The following is a 25503-nucleotide window of genomic DNA, read 5'->3' on the forward strand; positions in this document are numbered from 1 at the left end:
GTAATTTATGGACGACCCCTAACATGCTAAAAACTACTAGATCATTTACCTTATCAACGTTTATTTTTGTTTCATTTTTACTACATTTTCGGGAATTTACTAAAATTATTATTACGTTACATCAATGTACTATTTGATCATTTACGTTAACATGGTCAATGATAATCAGTAAGGCAATTATCTCTAAGATCTTCATAGCTTTTATATTCAACGTTCAAATTAAGCCTTAATTCATGCACACTGCACTATAATTATAAATGGTATAATACTAGTTTATAAAAAATGTGTATCATAAGTAACAACTTTATCATAACATTTCATTACCTCAAATGGCTGTATTTCCAAAAACAGTCTAGTAAAAATGTTCCAGTGAAATCTAAACGTTAACTTTAGCTTAGATTAACGACAAAAATGTCTCATTTTTTCTTATGTATACTACCGCCGAAAAGTTTAGATATTTTAGCATTGGCAGACTCTCAGCGTCCATAGCGGAGCTTAAACTAACATAAGAAATTTGCCATTGGGCCTTTTTAATGCCTGGAAGATTCTACGTTGAATAGGCGTCGACTGGTTTAATTTAATTAATGTTCTAAGTGATAATTTGGAAAGTAGGCAGTTGAATCAGAAACTTAGCGATCCAGGATCGCGAATCTCGACTATCGCGTTCATTTGTCATCTACCAATCGGCCGCATACAAAATTTCCCAAGATTTCAAATGGTCCTTGTTCGAATTTCATAAATACAATTTTTTCTCCGATTACGACATTTAAAGTAAAATATGCCTTTTGAATCGGTGAATGCAAATACACCGAAACTTTTCAGCATTATTATATACGAATAATAAAATATCAAGAGAGTAATTTTTATTAGGGATAATAAGATTACAATTAAGCTGTCATATCTTTAGAAAATGTATAATTATATGAATGAACAAAATAATTAGTGGCGATTTAAGCCTTACGATGTACTTCTCGGCTTTAATTCGTCGTAGGATGATCTGAGAAAGATGTAATTTTTCTTTGCTGGATTGTAGAACTCGTGACCCTAATGGAAGCAAAATTTTCATTAATATCTTAAGTTTTACGCAAATATGTTTTTTATAATGACAAAATTCTTGGGGAAAAAATTTACACTTCAACACAAAAAGATTAAATATCGATAACCACATATACAAATACTTCCATTTAAAACTAAGCAATGAATAAATATAGTCGACTTCTCGTACTAATAACCTCAAACTCCTCCTACTTAAGTTCAGCGTTAGTAGACAACTTATATTAGCATGATCTCATAAACTTGGGTTCAGTCAGTGCTACCAAATTTATAACCTATAAAGTAACAAAATCCTTACATGATTATCATGTTAAGGGCATGCGATACTTAGAAAATGATTGATTTTACCAGTCTTAGGTTCCCCCGGCTCTTTTTGTAGAATAATAAATATTTTTTCTTAAAAATTTGGGAGATGGTAGCGAACATGCTAACGGACGTCCCCGCACATTTTTTTGTGGGTTAATTAAAAAAATTCTAATTTTGCTAAAGTTGATTAATTTGTGTGGCGCTTAGGGCTTAGTATCGATTTTATCAGTGTTAGATTCCCTCGGCTTTTTTCCTACAATAATAAAGATTTTGTATTCAAACTCTGAAGAATGCTAGCGAACATACTAACGAACGTCCCCACATGCTTTTTGGTAGGTTAATTAAAAAAATTTTTTATTTTTCTAAATTTGATTGTGTGTATTTCGAGGTTATGTGTGTTACAATTCTCTTCCATAATTATTGTTAAGTGCTAACGGCAGCATCGTTACGATAGAGACCTACATTATCGGAATGACAGAGAGCTGAAAAACGATCCTAACCTAAAAATAGTGCACATGCATAACATGTTTATTTAGCACAATAACATTTTTTCTTATTATCCCTCAAAAAAGCATCCAGGGACGTCCGTTATGATATTTTATAGCATCTGAATGCTAAAAACTCATCGAAATGCTTTCTTTTTTGCAATCGTTAATTAGTCTATTTTCAGCAACGGTTCTAGTTTTATCCATTGAAAATGCTATATGAGAATCGAAAGTTTCAATTTTACGCTAAATATACAAGGTAGCTTTTGAAAATACCTACTATTTTTCTTTTAACCATATATTATAGGATTTAAACATTTTAATGAGGTTTTTATCTTTGGTCTTAGGATCTAATTTAAAGCAAACGGAAAAAACAATTCTAGTTGTTAAACATAGTTTTCATTTATTGGACTTTAAAGATAACATGAGTCAATAAACTAAATCTTTTAACGCCCATGTTAAAAACCATTAGTTATTTTTAAAAATGGATTTGCAAACAATTTTTTTAGAGCCCCTAAACCAATTAAGTTATATTCTTGAAGTAAAAAAAATTCCAAATAATTATTACGACGATGACAAAACAAGACATTGATTTTATGAAATTACGAAAATAATATAAACAAAAAATTATACGTTTAGCCCAACACGCGAAATACGGAAAAAGTCAAACGGAGCAATTTCATCATTTAAAAAAATCCCTACAAAATTCTTTTAAAATTGTTTGATAGAACAAGTCGTTTTTTATCAATACATAAGAGAAAGAGAGGAAAGATATTGAGAGTTTTGCAAGGTATATGAGGTGGACACTAGGGGCAGACTGGAGGACGCTAGGATATATGATGAGAGAAAAAGCGCAAAGGGATAAGTCAAATATTAGAGCGGCAAAGAGAGTATGAAAATTTGAGACGAAGCTGAGGGAGGGAAAGGGAGGGGAGTTGGCAACAAAGTGTTTCATGGAGGTAGAAGAGAGGAGAGGGATGGCGATCGAATTAGCGAGATGAGAAGAAGAAAGGAGGGAGTTCTTTAATGATAAAGAAATAAAAGACGAGACTGGAGTAAACTATGAAGAATTGGAAAAAAGGGAGAGGGAAAGACAATTAACAGAAAGGTGGGAGGTGATTGAGGATTTAAAATACAATAAATGGTATGAAATGATAAAAAAGGAGGGAGTACCAAGGTATTTAGAAAAGAGATGGGGAGAAAGGTGGACCAGAAAAGCAAGATTTTGATTGGGAAACGAGGTAAGGGAGGGGATGTACTGGGAAAAAGAAGAGAACAGAAAGTGTAGAATATGTGAATAGAAGGAGGAAACATGGGAGCATGTATGGGAAGGATGTAGGAGAGGAATGGAAGATGAAAGAAGCTAGCAAGAGAATGTGGTTAAGATTCTAGGGGAGGATGGATTAGGAGAAAATGGATGAAGGAGTTGGAGGGTGCTAAAGGAGCGAATGAGAAAGAATGAAAGAGTGCATGTGAACAAAGGCAAATGGAGGTATAAAAAAATTGAAAGAAAAAGGAAACGGAAGTCGCTTAGATTAGAAGCGTAAAGATTGTAAGTAATGGTGAGGTAAAAGTTAAGTTGACTAAGATGCGTTTGCGTTCTCATGCTCTCTCTCTCTCTCTCGCTTGCACTCTCGCTTTCGTCACTCGTCACTCGTTTGCTAATAAGTTCTAAATTGCGCTATCGCAGGAAATGGAGATAAGGAACTAGATATAAGACTGTATGTAAACAGTTGTAAATAATTGTATATATAGAAAGAACAATATTGTAATCGTTAAATTTTCAACATTTAAAAATGAATATGACAAGTAAAAAATAAGTATTTGACCAAAAATAGAATAGTTACATTTTCAGATAAAAAATTTAATTTTCTGAAAAATAATTTTAATTTTCTATATATGAAATGAACTTTCAACTGAAAAATATTTTGTACCAGAAAAAAAACAATTGAATTTACAGAAAATTAGTTAAATTTTTAACGAAATATGAAATTTAATGAATTCTGAAAGAAAATTGAAAAAGAACACAAATTTTTTGTATTGTTTCGTAAAAATGTTAAAAAGGGTGTAAAAGAGTGTGTAGACGGGTGTAGACGATTTTAAAGCAAACTGTTTCAATTTGGTAAGATTAATTAATTAAATTAAAAAACTCGAGTAAATTCAAGAAATATTTAGAATAATGGAAGAGATTCAAATCGAATTTTAAACTTGGATTTTGTTAGAAATTTAGATTTTTTAAGATTTCAAAAATAAACTTTAGAAACTTTAAAGTAATTCCGACAGCTTTCATGGAGGTAAAAATATTGTTCTTAAAATTCCTGGGAATTTAAGTCGCGTTTAATTTTTTAGAAATATTAAAAAAACTTGCAAACATTTCCGAAAATTTACCAAATATTTCTTGATTTCTTCCAAACTTCTAAATGTTTCAAACATCTTTTAAGAAGACTCGAATTTTTCCTAATATTCAATAAAATACAATAAAATAAAAATCTTTAAAGTCCTATTTGTTCTTTTTTAACACATCTCTTTTCATGCTATTTTAAGCTATAATAAAAAGTTTGGGGATTTTAAAAGAAAAATCCGAAAATTTATTACCTTAACCTTATATGGTTTCTTAATATATGATTTCCATTGTAAAATAATTGTCATTATAAATAATTGTAAAATAAATTTATCAAATTTTATTTTATGAAGAAATATCTCGTGATTTTAAAAAGAGAAAACAATTCTAAAAATACCTTTTTGTATAGTATCTTAATAACTAAGAAACATACTTTTAGACATTTTTTCTTGATTCTGCCCTAGGGTCAAACATGGTACAAAAAATCGTCGTGAAATTTCATACAAAAACTGTACTCTGTATGCATTAATTTAAAAAATGAAAAATAATCATAATTTTATCAATATTCCTAAAATTTATTTTAATATGTTGCTTAGGGAATAGATTTCAGAAATAAAATTATAAAAATATATCCATTAGTTAGTAAAACACTATGTAAAATCGCCTTTCAAATTATACAAAAAAAATTCCAAAAATGTTAACAAACGGTTGTACAGATTTGGCTTTAAACTTATGGACCAGTTTCTGTTAGAAAATCCCACGCATTTTTTAATAAATCTCCTTCCCACACCCCCTTTAAAGAAAAATTTTCACAACATTGTTATCAAATGATAAGTCTTTTGTACTTAAAGGGAAAAATTTAAATCTTTAATTAATTATGGATATTTAATTGACGTCAGTTCCCTTACTATTCACACTTGAAAATTAAGGAATCAGAATATATTAGTAACTGGAATGCGAAATTTGGAATAAGCTAAATTGAATGACCTGTATCTAAAAGTGGACTAGAACTCCGCGCGCGGGTGTTCTACTTATCTCCTTAAAATACAAGGTTCGTGTTCCTGATAATCAATATTCAAGATTCGAACTTGTGAAAATTCGATTTTATTAAGGCTGTTCGGTTTCTTGATTTTTGCAGCGAATTAACATGGTAAGGACTCATGGTCCAACTACCCCAGGAAACCACTCCTAAAGCGAAATAGAACTAAATTTAATGGAAAGAGCTTTGAGCAATGTTTGCGACTCTGCTGCTATCGAAACTCCTCCCCCAATTCTCTAAAATATGAAATTCTAGCATCCCCAAAAATATATCCTCGTCGCCAAATCGGTCTGAATTTGATTGGTGGTTTTTCAACATGGGCAGGGGATGTCGTTGTATACATTTGATGTGCAAACCCTGCGGGTACACACTAAAGACTTGACTATTGATAGGACTGCACAAAAATGTAACATTTTGCTACTTACTGAGACATAGGTGTCTATTCAGGAATCCATCGATATCATTAGTTTTAATTGCGTAGTGAAATTCAAATCGTCCTAATACTCGAAGTGGGGTAGTTGCAATTTACCATAATGGCAATGATACGCCAAATGTTATCACCGCAAAACTGAATGCAAAAACCCAAAGAACCGAAATTTGGTTGTAGCAACATCAACAGTAGGAGAAGTATACGTAGCCGAATGCACTACGATAGATAATATAAAAATGATTATAGTTCCAGTTTAGCTGTTTCCTGGATAGACAATCAAAGAAAAAAATTTTTTTCATCGGAAGATTTCTCATCGGATATTCACGGGATGAGATAAATTTAGGTTATTCCGGTGAATATTTCCATATGACCATGATACTTTCCGGGGATTTCAATACTAATTTTCCCTCTGACGAAGCGAAACCTCTCTTGAATCCAAGAATAGTCAAGACTTTCTTTTGCGCCTGCATAACCATTAATGTACATATTTTTACATTATCTGTTAAAGACCTTCTATTTTTGGGTATAATGTATCTACCACATACGATATAAAATGTGTCTCAACTATCACAAGATGGAATGGTAAAGAAAACAAGGTGATTTAAAGGGATGTTTCCAAAAAATAAAACTGATTGAAATTTATACCGGATACAATCTTCCCAAATGATAAATTGTTACTGCGCAAAATATATATAAACTTGACTAGTGATGTTTAATATTAATGAATATACTGACCTGATGGCGTGAAATTGACACCGGATTAGAATTCAGTGACCACTTAAACCTGAACTTACCCTGATTTAGTTAGCGAGCGATTGATTTTGTAGGTTTGACCTTAAACTGACCTTGATACTGACCTCATAGCGTCAAGCGGATACCGGATTCGAATTCAACGACCATTTAAACCTGAAGTTACCCTAATTTAGTTAACTAGCGATGAATTTTAAAAGTTTGACCTGGAACTGACCTTGATGCTTACCTGATGGCGCCAAACGGACACCGGATTCGGATTCAGCGACCTCAAAAACATAAGATACACCTAGTCCCTCTTATGTTTCAGGCTTAGGTGGTTTGTGGTCCTGTGTTATTAACTACAATTAAATAGTCATGCATTTCAAGTATTTTGTTACCTATTCAGTGGGATTATAAAAAAGAAATTATCGCGTGGAAAAAATGAAATATTCCCTATATAATTTATTTATAAATTGTGATAAGTTAGAAGCATTTTTTATTACTTTTTTCAATTGACAACATTTTTCTGCTTATAATAAAATGTTTTTCTTGCAAAAATGTCAAATACAAAACAAAATTTTTCAATTAAGGATTTCAAAAAGTTTCTTAAAAATCGTTTTTGAAGACTGAACAACATTAAAACAATTTTCGACACTAAAAAATGAAAGACAACCCAGTTTAAAAAATTGAAAATTCTTTCCACAAAATGAAACATACTTTTTTATATAATTTACACACTAACCATTTAAGAGGTGTTGAATTTTAATCAATCATGGCTTATTTTTTTTGAAAGAAACATGGCCTAAAAATTTTTTGTTTGTAATTTTCTTTTAAAAAAAGTTGTTTGAACGATTTTAAACACAGAAACATTTAACTTCAATATCGTGAAAGGTACAGTTGCAGAGAATGTTACGCCTACGAAAATATGCTACAATTCATTCAAATTTAACCATTTTTTTAATGTTAAGAAAAGGTATTAAGAAAATGATCAGTGATATTATTTTGATTGTTTGAATCATCGAAACACTATTTTCTCAGACATATAATTTTTAATACGTCAACTATCTTAATAATTAAAAATGTTTAAAACTGAACATTTAAACTTAAAAAAGGTCTAAGTTAAACAATCTTGAATTTTCACAGTTGCAAATTAAATAATAGCGCATTTAAAATATCAAAATGTAATAAAAACGAATTTGTACAATTTTAAATTAAGCTATTTAATTTAAAGTATATATTCCAAGTTAGAACGATTTACAAATTATAACTTAAATTTTTGAAGTTTTAGAAAAATCAACATAGCTATGAGAAACTCATTCATTGAGAATTTTAACCTAACTATGGTAACTGTGATGCAATCAGTAAGATAGAAACCACAAGCTATGTAAAGTGTTACCAAGGAGGAATAAGAACTCAGTGGATACTGATAGCTCCAGTTATCCTCGATCAATGAGAGACTGTAATTGAAGAATCTACCAATATGAGATAATTATGATTACTTCTATTATCATATGCATGTACTCATACTATTCATAATTTAAAACAATAACCATAACAAATTCAAATCTAATTATGTGAAATATAAATACACACTAGGTTGGTCCGAAAAACGCTTTTACAACTACAGGACAAGACACAATCCCCCCAAAGTTTCCATTTCCGGAAAAAGAAAATCCGTTTTTTTTTCGAAATTCGAATATTACCACATGCCACTGGCCTCTTCAAAATTCCATTTAATTAACATGGGGAAATTTTGAATTTCCGAAAAATTGTCTAAACGGGCCAAGTTCTTAAGGGTTTTAAGAGAAGTGACTACGAAATAAAACTATACTAATAACTATAATTTCAAACCCACTCCCACTCTCCACGCAGCGCTCCAAGTATGACCCAAAAATTAAAAAACTACATTTTTACTTACTATTGTTACTTTTTAGCAATTTATGTTTTTTCCGTACAAATAATTACTAATGGATAATTTGAATATTTAGCATGACTTTTTAAATAATTTGCAATTGTTTAAAAAAATGTAAATTATTTAAATAATTATGTATTCCCAAACAATATAAAAAAAAATTAAACGTATTTTTTTATTGAAATGTCATTGTTTGTCATCTTTTGGAGTAGTACGTTTCTTTGAAAACATTAGGCAATTATTTAATTAATTATTTATTCTCTATTTTCACAACTACTAAAAATTGAGCCAGAGATATCAACTTTCTTTTTAAATTAGTTCCTATGCTACGTTTTGTTAAATATTTACATAATTTTGATACATTTCTATTTGTCTTGTAATGCGTTTATAATGTTTTAAGCACATGTTTTATGTCAATTGGGGTTTACAAAAATAAAATAAAAATTCATATATTTAGACGGTTTCAACCGCAGTCAATTTTTGACGATCTGCATCTCGAAAAATGTTACCATTCGAAATTTTTTGTATGGAATGTTTTAGAGCTCTATTAAATCTCGAATGTGCGAATAGATAAAAGAGAAAAAGTTAAGTAAATCACATTTTGTATATAAAACTAAAAGAGCAACGAACGTATTTATGGTGGATATAAATTTTACGCAATAAACATGTTAAACAGACTTCAAAGTCATTTTAAAAATCTTTATTGATAAAATATTGAACTCTGCTGTTGATTTTCATGATTTTAGACTTAATAAAAGTAACACCTGAAAATCTTGAATATTTAAAAAATAATGTAAATATTATTTGACAATTTTTTATTTAAAACTTTTAGTTAGGTCTAGGTGCGTAACAAGAGATTTTGTCACGGCATTCGTAGCTTGTGACAATAATTTTGGGGCATCTGTAAAATGATTAAATTGCCCCTGACCTCTGTCACTCACAAGGGCTGAAACAATTCCTCTAGTTAGTACATAATAGAGTTCCAGATTTTAACTCTCAGCGTGATATACCGACTAAGAGTATGCAGCCTTATAATTGCATGCGGGGATCTACAAGGATGGAAGAACCCTTTTTCCTAGCTGGTCGTGGGAATAACAATGGCAACATTAAACATAGTCGTAGTACGTGCGGTTACTGTGTTACTGTGAAGGATCGGCAAATTCCCCATATTTTTGAGTAGACGGATCAAATTATGGACGACCTGCTGGAGTGCTATGATACTAGTATGGCCTCTGAACGAAAAGGCTATATGAAGGCGACTGCATTCTCTGTGATGCGAGAAACACCAAGAGCTCTTGTATTTCTCGCATAAACGACTGCGAAACCGTGCTGAGGAACTCCGGAAAACAGGTTATATAAACGGAGCGTTTACGCAACCGCAGCTAGAACAAGCCGGCCATAAAAAAAACGGCGACACTGAGACCAACCGCAAGCAAACACCCAATAGAGGAAAAGCGATGTTTCAGGACCCCGAGAAACATCAACATGCAGGTTTCTTTGAAGCTCAAAGATCTGGCTGAACTGGATGAAGAGCTTTGTGGAGATTTTTCAAAAAGAATCCGATATCTGGACTATCAATTTTGGTGTGTATAAAGCAAGGAAAGCTTTGGCTGATGCAAACCTTAAAGCAAAAATAACGGCTGATCATAAGACCAAAAGACGAATGCATCACCTCACCACAAAGATAGGCAGGGCAAGATAGTACGAGATTCTCATTCAGTGTGTGATTAAATAAAAATATCTGGCAGGAATTTCGAAGACAAGGTTCGATAGTTCCACGCGAACTGCGGATCCGTTATCACACACGGAACAGGTCTAAACTGCTAAACATCAGGCAGCATACATACCGCTCGGAAGTTTTGTTCCATGGATTAATTAAAAAGAGCCACTCAAAAATTATCGAAATGTGTAAAAACCTCGATTTTGATTTTTTTAGAGTGAGCCCTCTTTCTTCCGCGCACGTCACATATAGTCGCAAACGGACGGGTCTCTCTTCTTAAAATGGTCCGGGAGCACAAAGAGATGGGTAAAGATGGCGCAGGGAGCTACTGAATCGCTTGGCTTTTACTTCAATATTAAGATTTAGAAAGCATAGGAGAAAAACTTCCGTGAACAGCTGCGAGACAAGCAGATGTTTGGTATCGTTCACATAAACGTGGAGGATCAGTCGATGTCGTGTGTGCTAAAGTTTGCTTTCCTTAAATCGCCAGGATTGAAATCGGGCAAGAACAGTTTCATTTTGACATGTCAATACGGTATCATTTCTCCTTTAGCATAACATCGCCACATTTTCAGTTAAGATATTCCAAGGCGCTTGAACGTATTGTGCATTCGAAACTTAAGAGTTACTTAGATGCAACTAGGCTACTCGATCCGCTACAATTGAACTTTCGGTCTAAGCACAGCACTTTAACAACCTCCCTTAAAGTTACTTCAGACATTAAAATCGCTATCGAAAATAAGGAAATAACAATAGTTGTTCTATTTAGTTTTTCTAAAGCTTTCGATACTGTTGATCACCAGCTGCTTTTAAAAAAACGTCGTAACTTTAATTGAACTATTTCTGCAATCGTGTGGTTCAAGTCCTACCTTAAAAACCGTTTTCTATAAGTGCTTGATGATAAGGATGAGCCTTCTCATTGGTTGGTGGTCAAGGTTGGTGTCCTTCAAGGTTCCACTCATGCTCCACTCCTTTTCGGTATGTACACCTCTGACCTTGGTAGTGATCTTGAGCATTGCAAATACCATTAATTAGCAGATGATTTTAATTTATGTATATCTCGACCCGTCTCTTCCATTCAAATTTTGATAGCGCGGGTACATACGGATATTAATATTGTGCATCAATGGGCATCTGACAATACCATAGGTTAAAGCTAATTCCTTTAAAAACTAAAGCGATTGTCTAGAACAGTCCTCTTCCCTGTCTGCTGCTATATTTGGGTCTCTGCCTCAACTTAAATTTGATGGATTTGACATTCCCTTCGTTGAATCAGTAAGAGATTTGGGGTGTATCCTTAACCGTACTCTCTCCTGGAAAGGGCAAATTGTTGAACTCTCGAGAAATACCTTTAAAGTACTCCAACAGCTTAGTAGGAATAAGGATTCCTTGCCAAATTCAACTGGGATTTTTCTCGATAAGAGTCGTATCCTCCCATTTTTTGATTATGGGTGTGTTCTGTATGATGATATCACAGATGAGCTGAATTCTAAGCACGAGTGAGCTCTTAATAAGCAACGGGCTGTATTTCTGAATGTGGCTAAAAGAAGGCATTTCTTTATGGGCAATCTTATTTTCAATCTCTTTTTTAACAAAACTCCTCAATATCTTCTAAATATATTTGAAAACAGAAATGCGACATTACCTGCTCAGTCTAGGCTTCGTGCAAGAAAAACGGTCCTTGTAATTCCACGCCACAAATCTTGTAAGATGTAAAGATCCTATATGGTAAGGGGAGCGCGTCTTTAGAATAAGATACCTGAATCAATCGGAAATGTACCTTCGCCTTATCACATTAAATGGCTTTTCTTTAACTTTTTGTTTAATATTGATAATTCTACTCTTGAAATTGCGCACTGGTAAATCGTAAATTGTTTATTTTTCTAAATTTCAGTGATGTTTTGTGCCCTAGTATTATAAATGTGATTTTTCACATTTCTGACCACTGCTCTAATTTTTGTTATCTTAAAGTTAAGTCTAAAGTATTCAGATTATATCCTTTATGCCAACCGATAGCTTATATTAGCATATATTACTCAGTCATTTAATAATATGTTGTATTATCTTTAGCCACCTGTAATTAATTTTTTCTTTTTTCTCTTACCTACGTCATATTTGTCAATTGATCAGTTGTTATATTTTACTGTGAAGACATGTCAAATTTATAAAAAAAAACTTAAATACAAAAACTTAACATTCACAAAACCTGGCGAAATTTCAAACTTTTTGACTCCTCTTAAAATTTCTGTCACATACCTACTAATAAAAATTCGCAACATTTTTGTATCCCAGCAAAATGCTTTCTTGACAATTTTAAAGCAAGCCCAACATAAGATAACTTTCACCATCGTGAAACCTAACAAACTTTCTTTATTGAAAAAACTTTTACTTACATTTTCTGTTACAAGCAATAAAAATCATCCTTTCTGGTTCCTATCGGAATTTTCTTTCTGAACTTTTAACAGAACTAACAAAAACATGGAACATTTGCAAAACCGAGGAAACTTTCGTGCTGCCAAGTTTGTTTACAAGATTTAAATAAAAAGAAAGAATTTCCAACAACAAGATATATTATTTTCGATTCTTTTCAGAATATCTCCTATATAACTTGTAACGAAAGCATTACAAAACTAAAAATTAGAGAAACCATCTGAAAATTATTATTAGAAGTATGTTACCGAGAACTAAATAACAAAAAACATTCTCTTACAAAAAAGGGGACCATTTTCGATTCCTCTCACAATTTCGTTTAAATAACTTACAACAAAAATAAAAATCAACTGATCATTTACGAAACCTACCAATATTCCTTTCTGGAAAATCGGTTACCAAGAATTAAATAACATCAAACATTTTCCAACAAAAAAAGTGACCTTTTCCGATTTCTCGCAAAGATTCTGTTTCATTACTTCTGTCAAAACTAGAAAATAGACTGAATATCAACAAAAAATAGCGATTTTTTTTTCATAAATTCTTTACCATGATTTAAATAACAAAATAGATTTTCTGACAAGCAATTCACCCTTTTAGATTCGTCGCATAATTTCTGTTGCATCATTACTAACCAAGATTTAAAAAAATCTCAACCTTTGGGAAACCTAAAAAACTTTTTTTCTTGATATTTGTTACCAAATTGAAAATAGTGTAATTTACTGTTTGTTTTACATTCAAAGAATATTCGAGAAACCTGGCGAACCGTCTTCTTGAAGAATTTGTTAACAAGACTTAAGTAAAAAATTATATTTTCTAGGTATAAAATTAATTTTTTTCATTCGACACAGAATTTTTGTCACATAAATTGTAATAAAGTTAACGAAAAGCAAAACATTTGCATAAAAAAAAATTCATAACAAAAATTCTTTTCCAGCAAAAAAACTCACTTTTTCCCCCTTCTTTGCTGAGATTCTGTTACATAAGTTATAAAGAAACCAACCAAAATAGAAAAACAGAAAATTCGCAAATCCTGGCGAACTATGTGTTTTCAATTTTTATTCGTAAGATTAAAATAACAATATACCTGTTCTAACGGTGAAAATTACTCGTCTTGATTCTGCGACAATTTATTAATAAATTTAAAATAACACAATGCTTTTCCAAACCCCCGGAAGTCACCCGCATGTGTCTATTCTTACTGAAATTCTGATAAATTTATCGATAATATCGATAGATAACGATAACTGATAGATAAACGCGATAGATGTGAGCAACCTTACAGATTTCCACATTTTGAAATACTCCACTTCAGCCTCTTTAATGTAAATTTAACTGTGTTTTAATAAGGACCATCTAAACAAAACAGTAAATAATACTCTAAGGAACACTATAGGCTACAAATAATAAATAATGAATCAAAATTACTATTTTTTCTAAAGCGATGGAAAAAATACAAATTATGAAATATGTAACGAGAAAGTGCGCGCAAAAGATACACGGATTTCAATACCTTTTGTGGGTAAAGAGGGCCTAATATGAAATGAATAAAAGTTGAACTCTTTATTTCGATAGAAACTGGTTTAAGAGAAAAAAGGATTAAAAGAAATCCGCTCTGAATTATTAGCATTCGAATTTTAAAAACTAGCCGCGGCGGCTCAGCTGCGACCTAGGTGCCACTATGCGGTCCCATTGGCCCCCGCCACCCGATTTAAGACTACCGTATAACCATTAAGGAATTTTTCAGGAGTACACATGTGCCTCATTGCCACCCCCAGAGCTCTCACCATGTGTGCGGAAGCCAAATACATATGTGTGCAAGATTTGGTGCCGATTGGTCAAAAACGGTAGCACCCATCTGCCCCCAAACTCTTACGACCTGTCTGGTAGCCCAAAGTATGTGTACAAAGTTTTGTGCAGATCGGTCAAAAACTGTGACCCCCCCCCCCCCAATACTCTTAAGACCTGCCCGAAGAACATTGTTATCTTACTTTTGTTCTACGTTTTCACCAGCGTAGAATTAATGGATACGTACGTAATTCTCGAAATAAAATTGAAATAAAATATTTTCAAGACAAATATAATTTATTCGATATTAAGGACATCAAAATTAATAACAAATTTTTTTGTCACAACTAATCATTTTTCAATTTGAAAAACATTTTTAATCTACTATTCATTATTATTTTTATAATATCTTTACATATTTATGGTTAACTTTTTTGCAAAAAAATAATAATTTTTTTAATTATGAGGAAGCGAAAATGGTTTGAGTTTTTGCATCTTATATCAGACCCCCTTTATCCGCAAATAGTTTAATCTGTCATTGTTTATTTACCCTTGTAAAGTTAAAAAACCATCAAACATTCCACTAATTTCTTCTTAATCGCAGATAGAATTCACTCATCAAGTTTTTTTAATTTTAGCAAAGTGGCCATTTCTGCTAATTTTCTCAATTATTTTCAAGATTTGTTCTGCGCGAACGGGATTCTATATTATATTTATTGGTTATTATTTTATGAGCTTTAAGCATATTCGAGTTCAAATTAATAAAAAATATGTACGAGGAAAAGTGCTACAGCGCGACGCGAGCGAATGATGACGGACTCTCCAGCCTAGCCAGACACCGATATTGAAGCTGGATCGAACACATTTAAAATTCGCCCAGTATTTATTCGGCGTAGATTTTGTAAACCAGTTTCCTCGCAACCCATGCATTAACCTGGTGAAATTAGGTGATTTTGCTTGATTTAAAAAAATATACAATTTGCAATTGATAACGTAATTTGAGCCTGATTTGTGGAATGGAGAAGGAAAAAGAGGATTTGGAAAGTCTCTTTTTAACGGAAGTATTTGCATGTGCGCTTTTTCATATTTGATCAATTTTTTATTTGCAATATCTGCGATATTTTTCATCAGAGTAGGATTTTGAGCTCAAAGAGTAATTTAAATTATAATTCATTCTAAGTTTAATGTCTTCCATTTAACTTTTTCTTTTAGTCGTCACACCACTTACCTTCGACCAGTCGTATGAAACAGCATAAGCGAATATTTGACCATTATGATTTAAGCAGCAACGCGTTATGGGTTGTTCCATCGGTTCCGAAGGCTTCAATTTCGTGCGAGCATCCTTGTCCCAGAAACTGAAGGTTCCGTCACTACCAACAGTGGCCAAAGTGCCATGGACCGGGTGGAAGGCTATGTCATTTACCTGTAATAAAATTAAGTTAGGTTACGTATTAATTACAAAGTCCTGATTTTGCACAATGAAAAATTTGTTGTTTTTAATACTAAATGCAATTTTTAAACAATTTACTGCAGAACCAACATTTTATGAATTTTCTCTCAAGGTTGTTCTTTGTCGGATGAATGTCGGTTTTTGATCTATATATTCTAAACCTAAACTTATCTCATTGCAACGCAAATAAGTGGTGATTACTGATATATCAAGCTTGTCCAGAGGGGAAATTTCGTCAAAATTACTCAGTTGACAGATGAGATTTTTCCACTTCCACTGTCTTCCACTAATTCAACTTCACGAGAGCTTCCACTATCCCAAGCCTCTGCAGCTGAACAGAGGGAACTATCTGTGGAGCTAAAGCATGTGGTCTTTCAATCAATTTCCCCTCGCCAGGCAGGTATGTCATATTTCGTTTAACGTGGTACATGGTCCACGTCACATAGGCTCCCTCTTTTTAGCCCAAAGACTGACTTAGAGTGATCATAATGAGGCAATAGATGATCGGAGATGACTTTATGTAATTCATCACCGACTCCGTGGTTAGTGCAGTGGAAGCGCCTCGGACTCCGAGCTGGCGGCCAAGGCTTCGATTCCCTGAACCGGACTCTATTTTTATTGACCCTCACTCGTTACGCTTCCAACACTCGACAGTCACCCTTCCACTCCGTTCACCTGTTTTCCCGGATATAATAGTCAAGCGCACTCGGATTGAACTCGCTCAGTCAGATGTCTACTTATGATAATTACACTGTGGTCAGAAAATTATTTAAGCGTAAGCTAATTAAACATCCATTGACATCATAGATAAAACTTAGAAAATGTAGATAAATTAGTGATGTTTGGATAATGCCAATGGCAAAAGTATCAAACGAGTTGATTTATCCAATATAATATAACTTATTTATATCATCCTGTCAAGTTATTCCGATAATGTTTATTTATAAGATCAGTAATTTTGAGACATAAGTAGACGAGAAGCATTATAAAAAACAAATGGTTGCAAATATTCGTTTATGTATCTGCACCATTGAATGCAGAATTAAGAATCAAATCACTATAGTAGGTCCATGAAAGCCTTTTCTCTGTGATAAAAAATTACGGAAAATTATTGAAACGTTGCAGATATCTTGTACGCATGTGAGGCAAGCGTTTCGGGAGTCCCTATCTTTAGGTACAAATTTTTTTAAATGAGGTGGTAGGTATTCTGGAACAATTCACATAGGCAAGAAAATCCTACATTAAAAACTAGCCTGGGTGATGTCACATTACACAGTTCTTCGAATTAGAAATTTCCCCTTGATCGCCAACTGACTTCACTTCGTCGAATGTTGAGCGGAAATAGTGGCACCAAATGCATAGGAGAAAACTTAATTTTTGTAATATCTTCTAAATAAATCATTATTACCGAACTGTGTGTGAACTGAGTATGCATCATGTCAGCAAGCGGATTGGTTACTGGAGGCGCGCTCATTTGAAATTATCATGTGCGCAAATCAATTGTTTACAACAAATAATAACGGTTGAGAAGTAAAAATAAATATTTATTTCAACTTTCACTTTATAAGCCTCTTTTTCGATGAAAGAATTAGTTTAAATTTTTGTACAACATTCGATTGTTATAGACAATTGATTTGCACGTTGAATCATTTTAAATTAACGCACCAATAGTAACCAGTGTGGTTGTTGACATGGCGAATGCTGATTGTGGAAAGATTCAAGAATTATTGCTTTACAAGGCACTATCAATATATGCTGGTGAAGTGCAAGTATTTTGGTATACTTAAAATTCCCTTGACGCTTTTTTTTAAAAAAGGCGTTTTATACACAGTTTACGTGTACTTCCAAATGTTCGAAATTTTCAAAGATTTGAGTATGAACTAATAGTTCAGTAAAGACTAATGGTTCGTCTCACACAAACAGTTGCATCAAAACGTAAACATTAGACTAAAAGTCGCTTTGTAGTATCGCTCAATCGCACGTGCGCTAACTCGAGTTGCGCACACCGGACAGCCGATCGTTCCACACACACACACACACACACACCTCTTCGTCTCAGTAGATACAAAGGCCCGAATACGTAATCGGCCATTTGGCGCTAGCATTCGGCCATCCTTTCAAAACTCGTCCTCGAGTTCTGAAATAAAAATAAAAATTATATCTTTTTTCATGAATCCGACGTCCCCTGTTTCGTATTTAATGTTAATTGATTGGTGACGGTCATATCGCTTTTTATATTTCGCCTGCTCATAATTGGTATTTCTGCATGCTTTTTGTTGTAGCTTTTTAGGATCGGTATAACGAACATCGCCATCTATTGTTAAATTACGCAATTCCCCTTCGTCGTCACGATTAATGAAACCGTATAATAATTCGAAAGAGCTTTTTCCCCGTAATCTTATTTTAGGACTCATTCAGGTTACGCTGTAATTTTTTAAGGTGTTTATCCCAGTCGTTTCCCCTTTTTATTTGTAAAGACGCTTGCATGATCGGAATTAAACTTGCAATTGCCATTTAGATGGTTGTATCCATCAATTCCGGCGGCTCACTCCCTTCGCTGGATCGAAAAATGGAATTCCGTTGCCCGGTATAGGATGTGACTTCGTCTTACATACTAGATTTTTATCAATTAAAATTTGTCAAATCCTTGATCCCGACGTTCAGAATTGCAGAATTTGGATTAGGAAGGAAGAGATATGAAGTCCAACTTGCAGCTATTTTTCTAGGTGTGCGAAATTCTTATAGGGAAACGCATTTGCTTGGACTTTTGCACCTGCAAGGCAGGAATCTCGTCAGCATTTCAATTCAGAAGATGAGGGGTGTTTAAGTAAATAAATAGATTTATTTGCACATACATTAATCGTTTATTACCAAAAAAGGTAGAACCGAATTTGTCGAGCGCGAGAGTAATAGAAATAGATTAGAAGCAAATTAGAAGTGAATTAGGAGTACTGAGTTCTGGCAATGATTAAGTATCGGACACGACTGCCTCTCAAACCGATGGAAAAATAAGTTGGTGCTGACCAACCCGAACAATGTTGCCCTTTAGCTATTCGAGGCTTCCGGATTCCATTGAATAGGTGCTTTCCCTTTAATGTTTCCGCGAAGCAGATTATTGAGACGTGCTTGAACTTCGGCTGTCTTCGGAATTGCAATTCTGTTGAATTTGATTGTATCCAAAAAAACGTCGCAGCTACTTGGCTTTTTCAGGCCTTGGAAAGTTAAAGACTGCTTCCAATTTCTCAGAAAGGGGTCGTAGACCTTGAGCTGTCACTTCGAATCCTAAAAACTTCACCGAAGGCACGCCCCAGACACATTTCGCAGGATTAATTAGGAACTCGTATTTTTGAAATCTCTCGAATACCTGGCGAAGGTGTTCTTTGTGATCTTCTTCTGACGTCGAGGCTACGAGTACATCGTTGATGTATACGCAAAAGAAGTCGAGTCCCTTCAGCACCTCGTTCATGAATCGCTGACAAGTTTGCACGGCATTTCTGAGACCGAACGACATGAAGGGAAACTCGAAGAGTTCGAAGGGCGTCGTGATGTCTGTTTTCGCGATGTCTTCCTCGGCCACGGGAATCAGGTTATATGCTCTGACGAGATCGATGGTTGAAAAAATTGTTTTACCATGGAGAGTAGAGGCGAAATCCTGCAAGCGCAGAACTGGGTAGTTATCCGGTATAGTCCTTGCATTCAGCCGTCTGTAATCGCCATATGGTCTCCACTGGTTGTCTTTCTTTGGAACCATGTGGAGCGGTGATGACCAGCTACTCTTTGAACGACGTGTCAAACTCATTTGAATCATTTGCTGAAATTCATGTTTGGCCTGCTTCAATCGTTCGGGAGCGACCTTCTAGGTTTCTCTCAGAAACCGGTGGACCTGGAGTAGTATGGATAAAATGTTTTGTCGCGTGCTTGGGTTCGCAGAACGTCCCGGCAGGTTTTGTGATATCTGGATATTCTTGTAAAAGTTTTGACCACGGAGATGGTCCACTAATCGCATGGATGTCTAACCAGCTTACCTTGGACGCGGAGACCCGACCTGTGGTGGCGAACGTTGTGCTAGTGTCCAGAAGTTTTTTATTCCTGATATCCGCTAGAAAAACGTAGTTGTACAGGTAGTCTGCTCCCAGGATAGGCTTCGAAACATCGGCAATCACAAAATGTCAGGTGAACTCTCTCCTGAGACCTAAATCTAAATTTAAATTTTCGAACCCAAAATTCCGTATGAGCGTATCGTTTGCCGCGTAAATTTCGTACTTTTTCCTCTGTCTTTGGTCACGTATGAATGAGCGAGGAAATACGCAGAGGTCTGCATCCGTATCCACTAAGAACTGCGTTTTTGTCTTCCTGTCATTGTAGAAGAGGCGGCGAGATTCCGGGCATTAGTCTCTCGCCTCACTCAGCGCCGGCCATGGTCGTTTCTCGATTGAAATGTGCACGGAGCTCTGCAATATCAGGCCTGGTCCCCATATTTTTCGCGATAACAACAAATTCCATTCGCGTTTGAGTTGCGAGAGAGGCTACAGCGGCGGTCTCGCGATTGACTTCGAAAATTACTTCGGCCGCGGTTCTCGTTCCGGGAAACCTCATGCAAAAGGGTTATACTTGAGGCTGACATTGATACCGCATCTATATGCCCTGAATGATTCGTTATCGCGATCGCGTCCGCGAGTTCTGCTGTTTGCTCTAAGGTGGCCTGTTTCTGTGTCGAGAGGATTGCCTGCATGGACAAGGGCATTCGATGCTGCCAAATAGAACGGAGAGCTTCTTTCGAGAATACTCGGCCTGGTAGCCCTTGTAAATGCCTTAAAAATTGTGAAGGCGTCGTGTCACCGATTTGTAGATTTTCCAAAAGTTCTCGCATTTTCTTGTCTAGCGAATTTCCAAGAAAACGAATCAGCTCGCTCTTTAATTTTTCGTACTTCCCGCCGGCTGGAGGAGACGTAAGAATATCTCGAACTTCGTAAGCGAATTGCGCGTCGAGATTGCGCGAACCTTGCCAGTTATTGTCACCATCTGTCTCAGCCATTTTCACTGATCGGTTCCTTTTAAACCTTAAATAAATGGTGTCACTTTCAATATCCCCTGATATCCACGTTCAGGGTTACCACTTTGTGGGTTCGTCCCATGGACTAACACTGATCTGACATCTGCTACTGTAATAAAGTTTGATTATTCGAACGTGTCTAACTGCTGCTTTAAAGTATTACTGAAAGTTGAAATTTGAACTGAAAGTTACCCAAAGGTTGAAAGACGAAAATCGTGTACCATTTATTTTTTCTTCAACTCCAAAAGATAATATTTAAAATCGTAGGTCGCTACAGTATTGAGTATTGATTATTTCCAACTTTAAATTTGAGCAAGAAAAATTGAGCATTTTGGCGTTTCTTTATCACTGAGTAAGCACGTGGCATAGTTTTGGTGTCACTACGTGCTTACGCTATCAGGCTGTACTGTGAGTAGAGTATATGTCAAAGAGCGAGACGGGCTTATGTCATGAGCGCGTGGAAAGATGAGGAAGAAGAGCCATGAATCAAATTCAAACTCTCCCGCCTTCTATGCTTCCCTGTCTCTATCTACCATCGCGGTCTGGTACCTGTCTCGCCTTTCTTTGTCGCTACCCAACTTTGCTACTACCAACCCGATCAACACAGTTCTCCCACGCTGTCACAAATCTCTAAACAACCTAACCTTAACTTCCACACAAATCTGTCTCAATCCTTCAAAATATCTACCTCCCCTTTTCAATCTCACAATTCCTTAATTAATCTCTCGCATCCATACCCTTTTACACACTTCCACAATCCAATCACCTCAAATTTCACCAAAAGATCAGAAAAACTCAGCATCAAGATGGGAAATAATGGTACTGGTGAAACTAAAGAAATGGGAACATAAGAGGGAGGTGATGACAAAGAAGAGGTTATTATATGAAACTCCAGAGAGAATAGAGGATGATTTGACATGGGTAGAAAGGAAGATGCAGTATAAATTAGGGAAAATAGCGCAAGACGAAAGAAAAAGGGAAAGAGAACATGTGTTAAGTATAGGTGAATACAGATAGACGGAGTATGGTGGGATTGGAATGAAGAAAGGGAACAGATAGTAAGAAATGAGGTGCAGGGAAACTAGGAAAGGAAGGAACGAAAGATAGGAAAATGAGAAATAGTAAAAAGGAAAAAAGATGAGAAACGAAAGTAGGGAAGAAGGTAAGTTAAACTATTCGGTTGTAAACCAAATATTTCGTTAAAAAGTCAAATTTAAAAAAAAAACCGTTTTCACTGAAAATGAAAAAGTTTAATTTTCAGTTTAAAAAAATTAACGAATTTGCAACCAAATAGTTACATTTTCATGCAAAAACATAACATAGTCGAATGTAAACAAAAAAGACAAATTTTAAACAAAATGATTGAGTCCTCAAAAAAGGAGCTTTAAAAAAAGATAATTCACAACTACCAACTTATAGTTGTAGATGTGTATATGCATATACTATTGAGAGCAAAGCTCTAAAACGAATAAAGAAAAATATCTACAAAATTGTTGAGTTTTCAACCCGAAAAGGAAAGTTTTCGAAAAAATAGTTGATTTTCCAACCAAAAGGGAAACATTTTTGTGTTCATGTTCACTAAAAAAATTAAGTTTATACCCAAAGAGATGAGTTTTTAACCAAGAAACAATTTCAGCCAAGACAGAAAAAAAATCAACTAAACTGTTGAGCATTTTCAACAAAAAATGTTTAAAACTGTTCCATTATAGTTTAAAAATCAATTAATTGGTTGAAAACTCGTCTTTTTTGTAAAACATTAATCTTATGGGTCAAAAATTAATTTTTTGAACATAGATTTTTTTCATAACGAAAAAATATTTCTCTTAAAATTCAATTTAAAAAGAACAGAATTCTCTTCAATAATTTTTATAACACTGTTTTTTTTTGTACATTAATTTTTTCAACCCAAAATTCAACTATGATATTTTTGGTAGGAAATTAATTTTTTAAATTAAAGTGTGATCTTTTTTAGTTGTATGTATGTATGTATGTATATATGTATATAATCTCTCCCTTTTACGGGTTTGAGGGCCTTCGCTCTCTGTACATATATTTACAATTCCATCCTTAGTCTAACTTAACTACTACTTATATTCTAATCTTTCGCATTACGTAGGATAAACAATAGTAAATGTTAGTGACATTAATTCCTAAAATGAGTGAGCTTCCAAGGCTTCCGTGTCCTCTTACCATAAAAAATGCATTTTCCACGATATTGAAAACAATTTTCGCTTTTTACCGTTCCTTTTCAAGATCACCCGTTTAGCTCTGCCCTACTCCCTTGCTTTCCCTTACTTCTTCCAATTTTTTCATCCACATCACTCCCTGTCCCATGACTCCATGTGCCCATGACATGTGCCCATGACTCCATTTCGTATCCACATACTCTGCATAAATTCTCCTCTTCAGCTATCCAATATCTGCCTGCTCTCACTCCTTCTCCCATTCTGAACCATACAACCCTACTCCATTTTTCTTCCTTTTTTATTTTTTGCAGATATTCTGATTCCGTCAACCCTTTAAGCATCATATACCAACTATTGTACCCCGAATATATAATCTTTGTCGATTTCTCTTCTCCTTGTTTAACCAATAGCTCTTACCCAATGTCCTGTCACTCCATAACCCCTTCTCGAATATTACACACCCTTTTCATTTTTCTCCTTTCTTCCTCCCATTTTGAATTTCCCACATTACCTCTCGCTTCATTGTTCCGCATTTCGCCGAAACATGTTTGTGCAATTCTACTTCCCTCTCTCCTTTTTAGCTACTCTTCAAACCTCCAGGCTCTCTCAGTTTGTTTAGTAACCATATTTTCTCTTCCTAACTCTTCTTTTAACATATATCCTGGGCAACTCCAGCTAACCCCCATTACCCATCTCAGAAATCGCTCATGCATGCTCTCTACTTTCCTATGTTCCTTCCATCCCAGATCTCCACACCATAACACAACACCGCCCACACGAACGCATCAAACAACCAGACCCTCATTCTTCAATCGTTCTTGAACCTTCTCTTTCCTATACCCCATACTTGGCCCATTACTTTACTCGCACATTCAATTCTTTTCCTCACCTGCAGCTCGTTTCCTCCTTCTGCCTCAAACCAAAAACCTAGGTAACAGAACTCCTCCACAATTTCCACTTTTTGCTAGAGAGTATAGTTTGCTATTACCCAAAACCGTTCCTCCTTTCCCTTTCTCCTTTATCATCTCCTCTAAGTCTGCCAGTAGGATACTAAATAGTAACGGACTCAACGGGCACCCTTGCCTTAGACCTCAGCCTGTCCAGAAAAATTGCCCTTTTTTCTTTCCTATTTTCACCCTAATCCTGGTTCCAGTAAAAATTCTCTCCAGCAACTTTTCCTCTACATCCATCTCTTTCATTGCCTGCCATAACACTTTTCTGTTCATTGAGTCAAATGCTGCTTTGAAATCTACGAACAAAGCGACTAGTTTCCCTTTCTTTCTCTCCAAATTTCTGTTAACTAAATAGTTAAGTACGTAGATATTGTCTATAGGTCCCATCCCTTTTCTAAATCCCATCTGATTATGTGGGATACTTTCTTTTTGTTCTACCTGACTCTCCAACATTTTTCTTAAGATTTCTGCATATATTTTATAGCCGACTGACATGAGAGTGATACCTCTGTATTCCTCTACCTTCTTTCCTTTCCCTTTCTTGACAAGCGGTACCACCAGTCCCGTCGTCAACTCTTCCGGCCAACCTTCCCTTTCAAGACCTTGTTGCAGATCTTCCACATCCCATCCCTAATCCCTTCTCCTTCAAACTTCATCGCTTCGTTCTCCATCCCATCTTCTCCTGTCGCCTCGTTTCTTTTTAACCTATTTATTGGCTCATCCACTTCTTCTCTTGTTATCTCGTTCCCTTCCTCCATTTCCCCTTGGACTATCCTACACTTTTCCCCTTTGATCTTATTTTGCTCTCCCCCTAATAGTCCCTTCAAATAATCCGTCCATTCCTCCATTTCTACTTCTTCGTTAACGCCCTTCCATTCCTCTCTATCCCTATTTATCACATCCCTATTTATCACATGCTAAATAATGTGTAGAACTTATCCGATTTTAATTGAATTCTATTTTATTTTAAATACTTTTTATAATATTGCCCTTGCATTAAAAATTAATTTAGTTGAAAATTGAATTATTTGTAAAAAAAATTTTTTAATAGAATATTAATGTTTGCGATTGAAAATTCATCTTTTTTGTTAAAACTTTTACTATTTGGTGTCAAGTTCGTCTGTTTTAATTAAAATTTGAAATAATTTGTAGAAAAATTCATTTGTTTCATTGAATATTAACTTTTATAAACTAAAAACTTCATTATTCAGTTTTGGTTTAAAATTTAATATTTTTTATTGAAACTTCATTTTTTTAATTAAAAATTATTTTATGGGCGAACAATTAATCTGTTTTTGTTATTCTTAACATAGACGTCTAAATTCGATTTTTTTTATATCAGAAAAAACCTCTTGCATAATTTACTATAAAAAATGTTAATCAATGAGAGATTTTGCTATATAATGCGTAGAACCTGCCTGTTTTTAAGGGAATTCTATCTTATTTTAAATACTTTTTATATTATTATTCTTAGATTGAAAATTCTATTATTTAAAAAAATAGATTTTTTTAAATAGTAAATTATTCTTTGTGATCGAAAATTCACCTTTTTTGTTAAAACTTTTACTATTTGGTGTCAAATTTGCCTGTTTTAGTGAAAATGTTAAATAACTTGTAGAAAATGT

At 34.4% G+C, this 25503-nt stretch overlaps 1 protein-coding gene across 8 annotated transcripts in view; it reads right to left on the bottom strand.

Moving 5' to 3' along the window:
* Positions 1 to 846: 846 nt before the first annotated feature.
* LOC117178232 (mRNA export factor) overlaps positions 847 to 25503 on the bottom strand; it is a 180509-nt gene continuing 155852 nt past the window's right edge. For all 8 annotated transcript variants that reach the window (XM_033369551.1, XM_033369553.1, XM_033369554.1 and 5 more), the window contains 2 exons: positions 15465 to 15659; positions 847 to 1044 (listed from right to left, as the gene is read on the bottom strand). In XM_033369551.1, the coding sequence (XP_033225442.1) occupies positions 958 to 1044; positions 15465 to 15659 (282 nt within the window). In that variant the 3' untranslated portion in view covers positions 847 to 957. The remainder of the gene's footprint in view (positions 1045 to 15464; positions 15660 to 25503) is intronic.

Source organism: Belonocnema kinseyi, chromosome 8, assembly GCF_010883055.1.
Source record: "Belonocnema kinseyi isolate 2016_QV_RU_SX_M_011 chromosome 8, B_treatae_v1, whole genome shotgun sequence".
Taxonomy (NCBI): Eukaryota; Metazoa; Arthropoda; class Insecta; order Hymenoptera; family Cynipidae; genus Belonocnema; species Belonocnema kinseyi.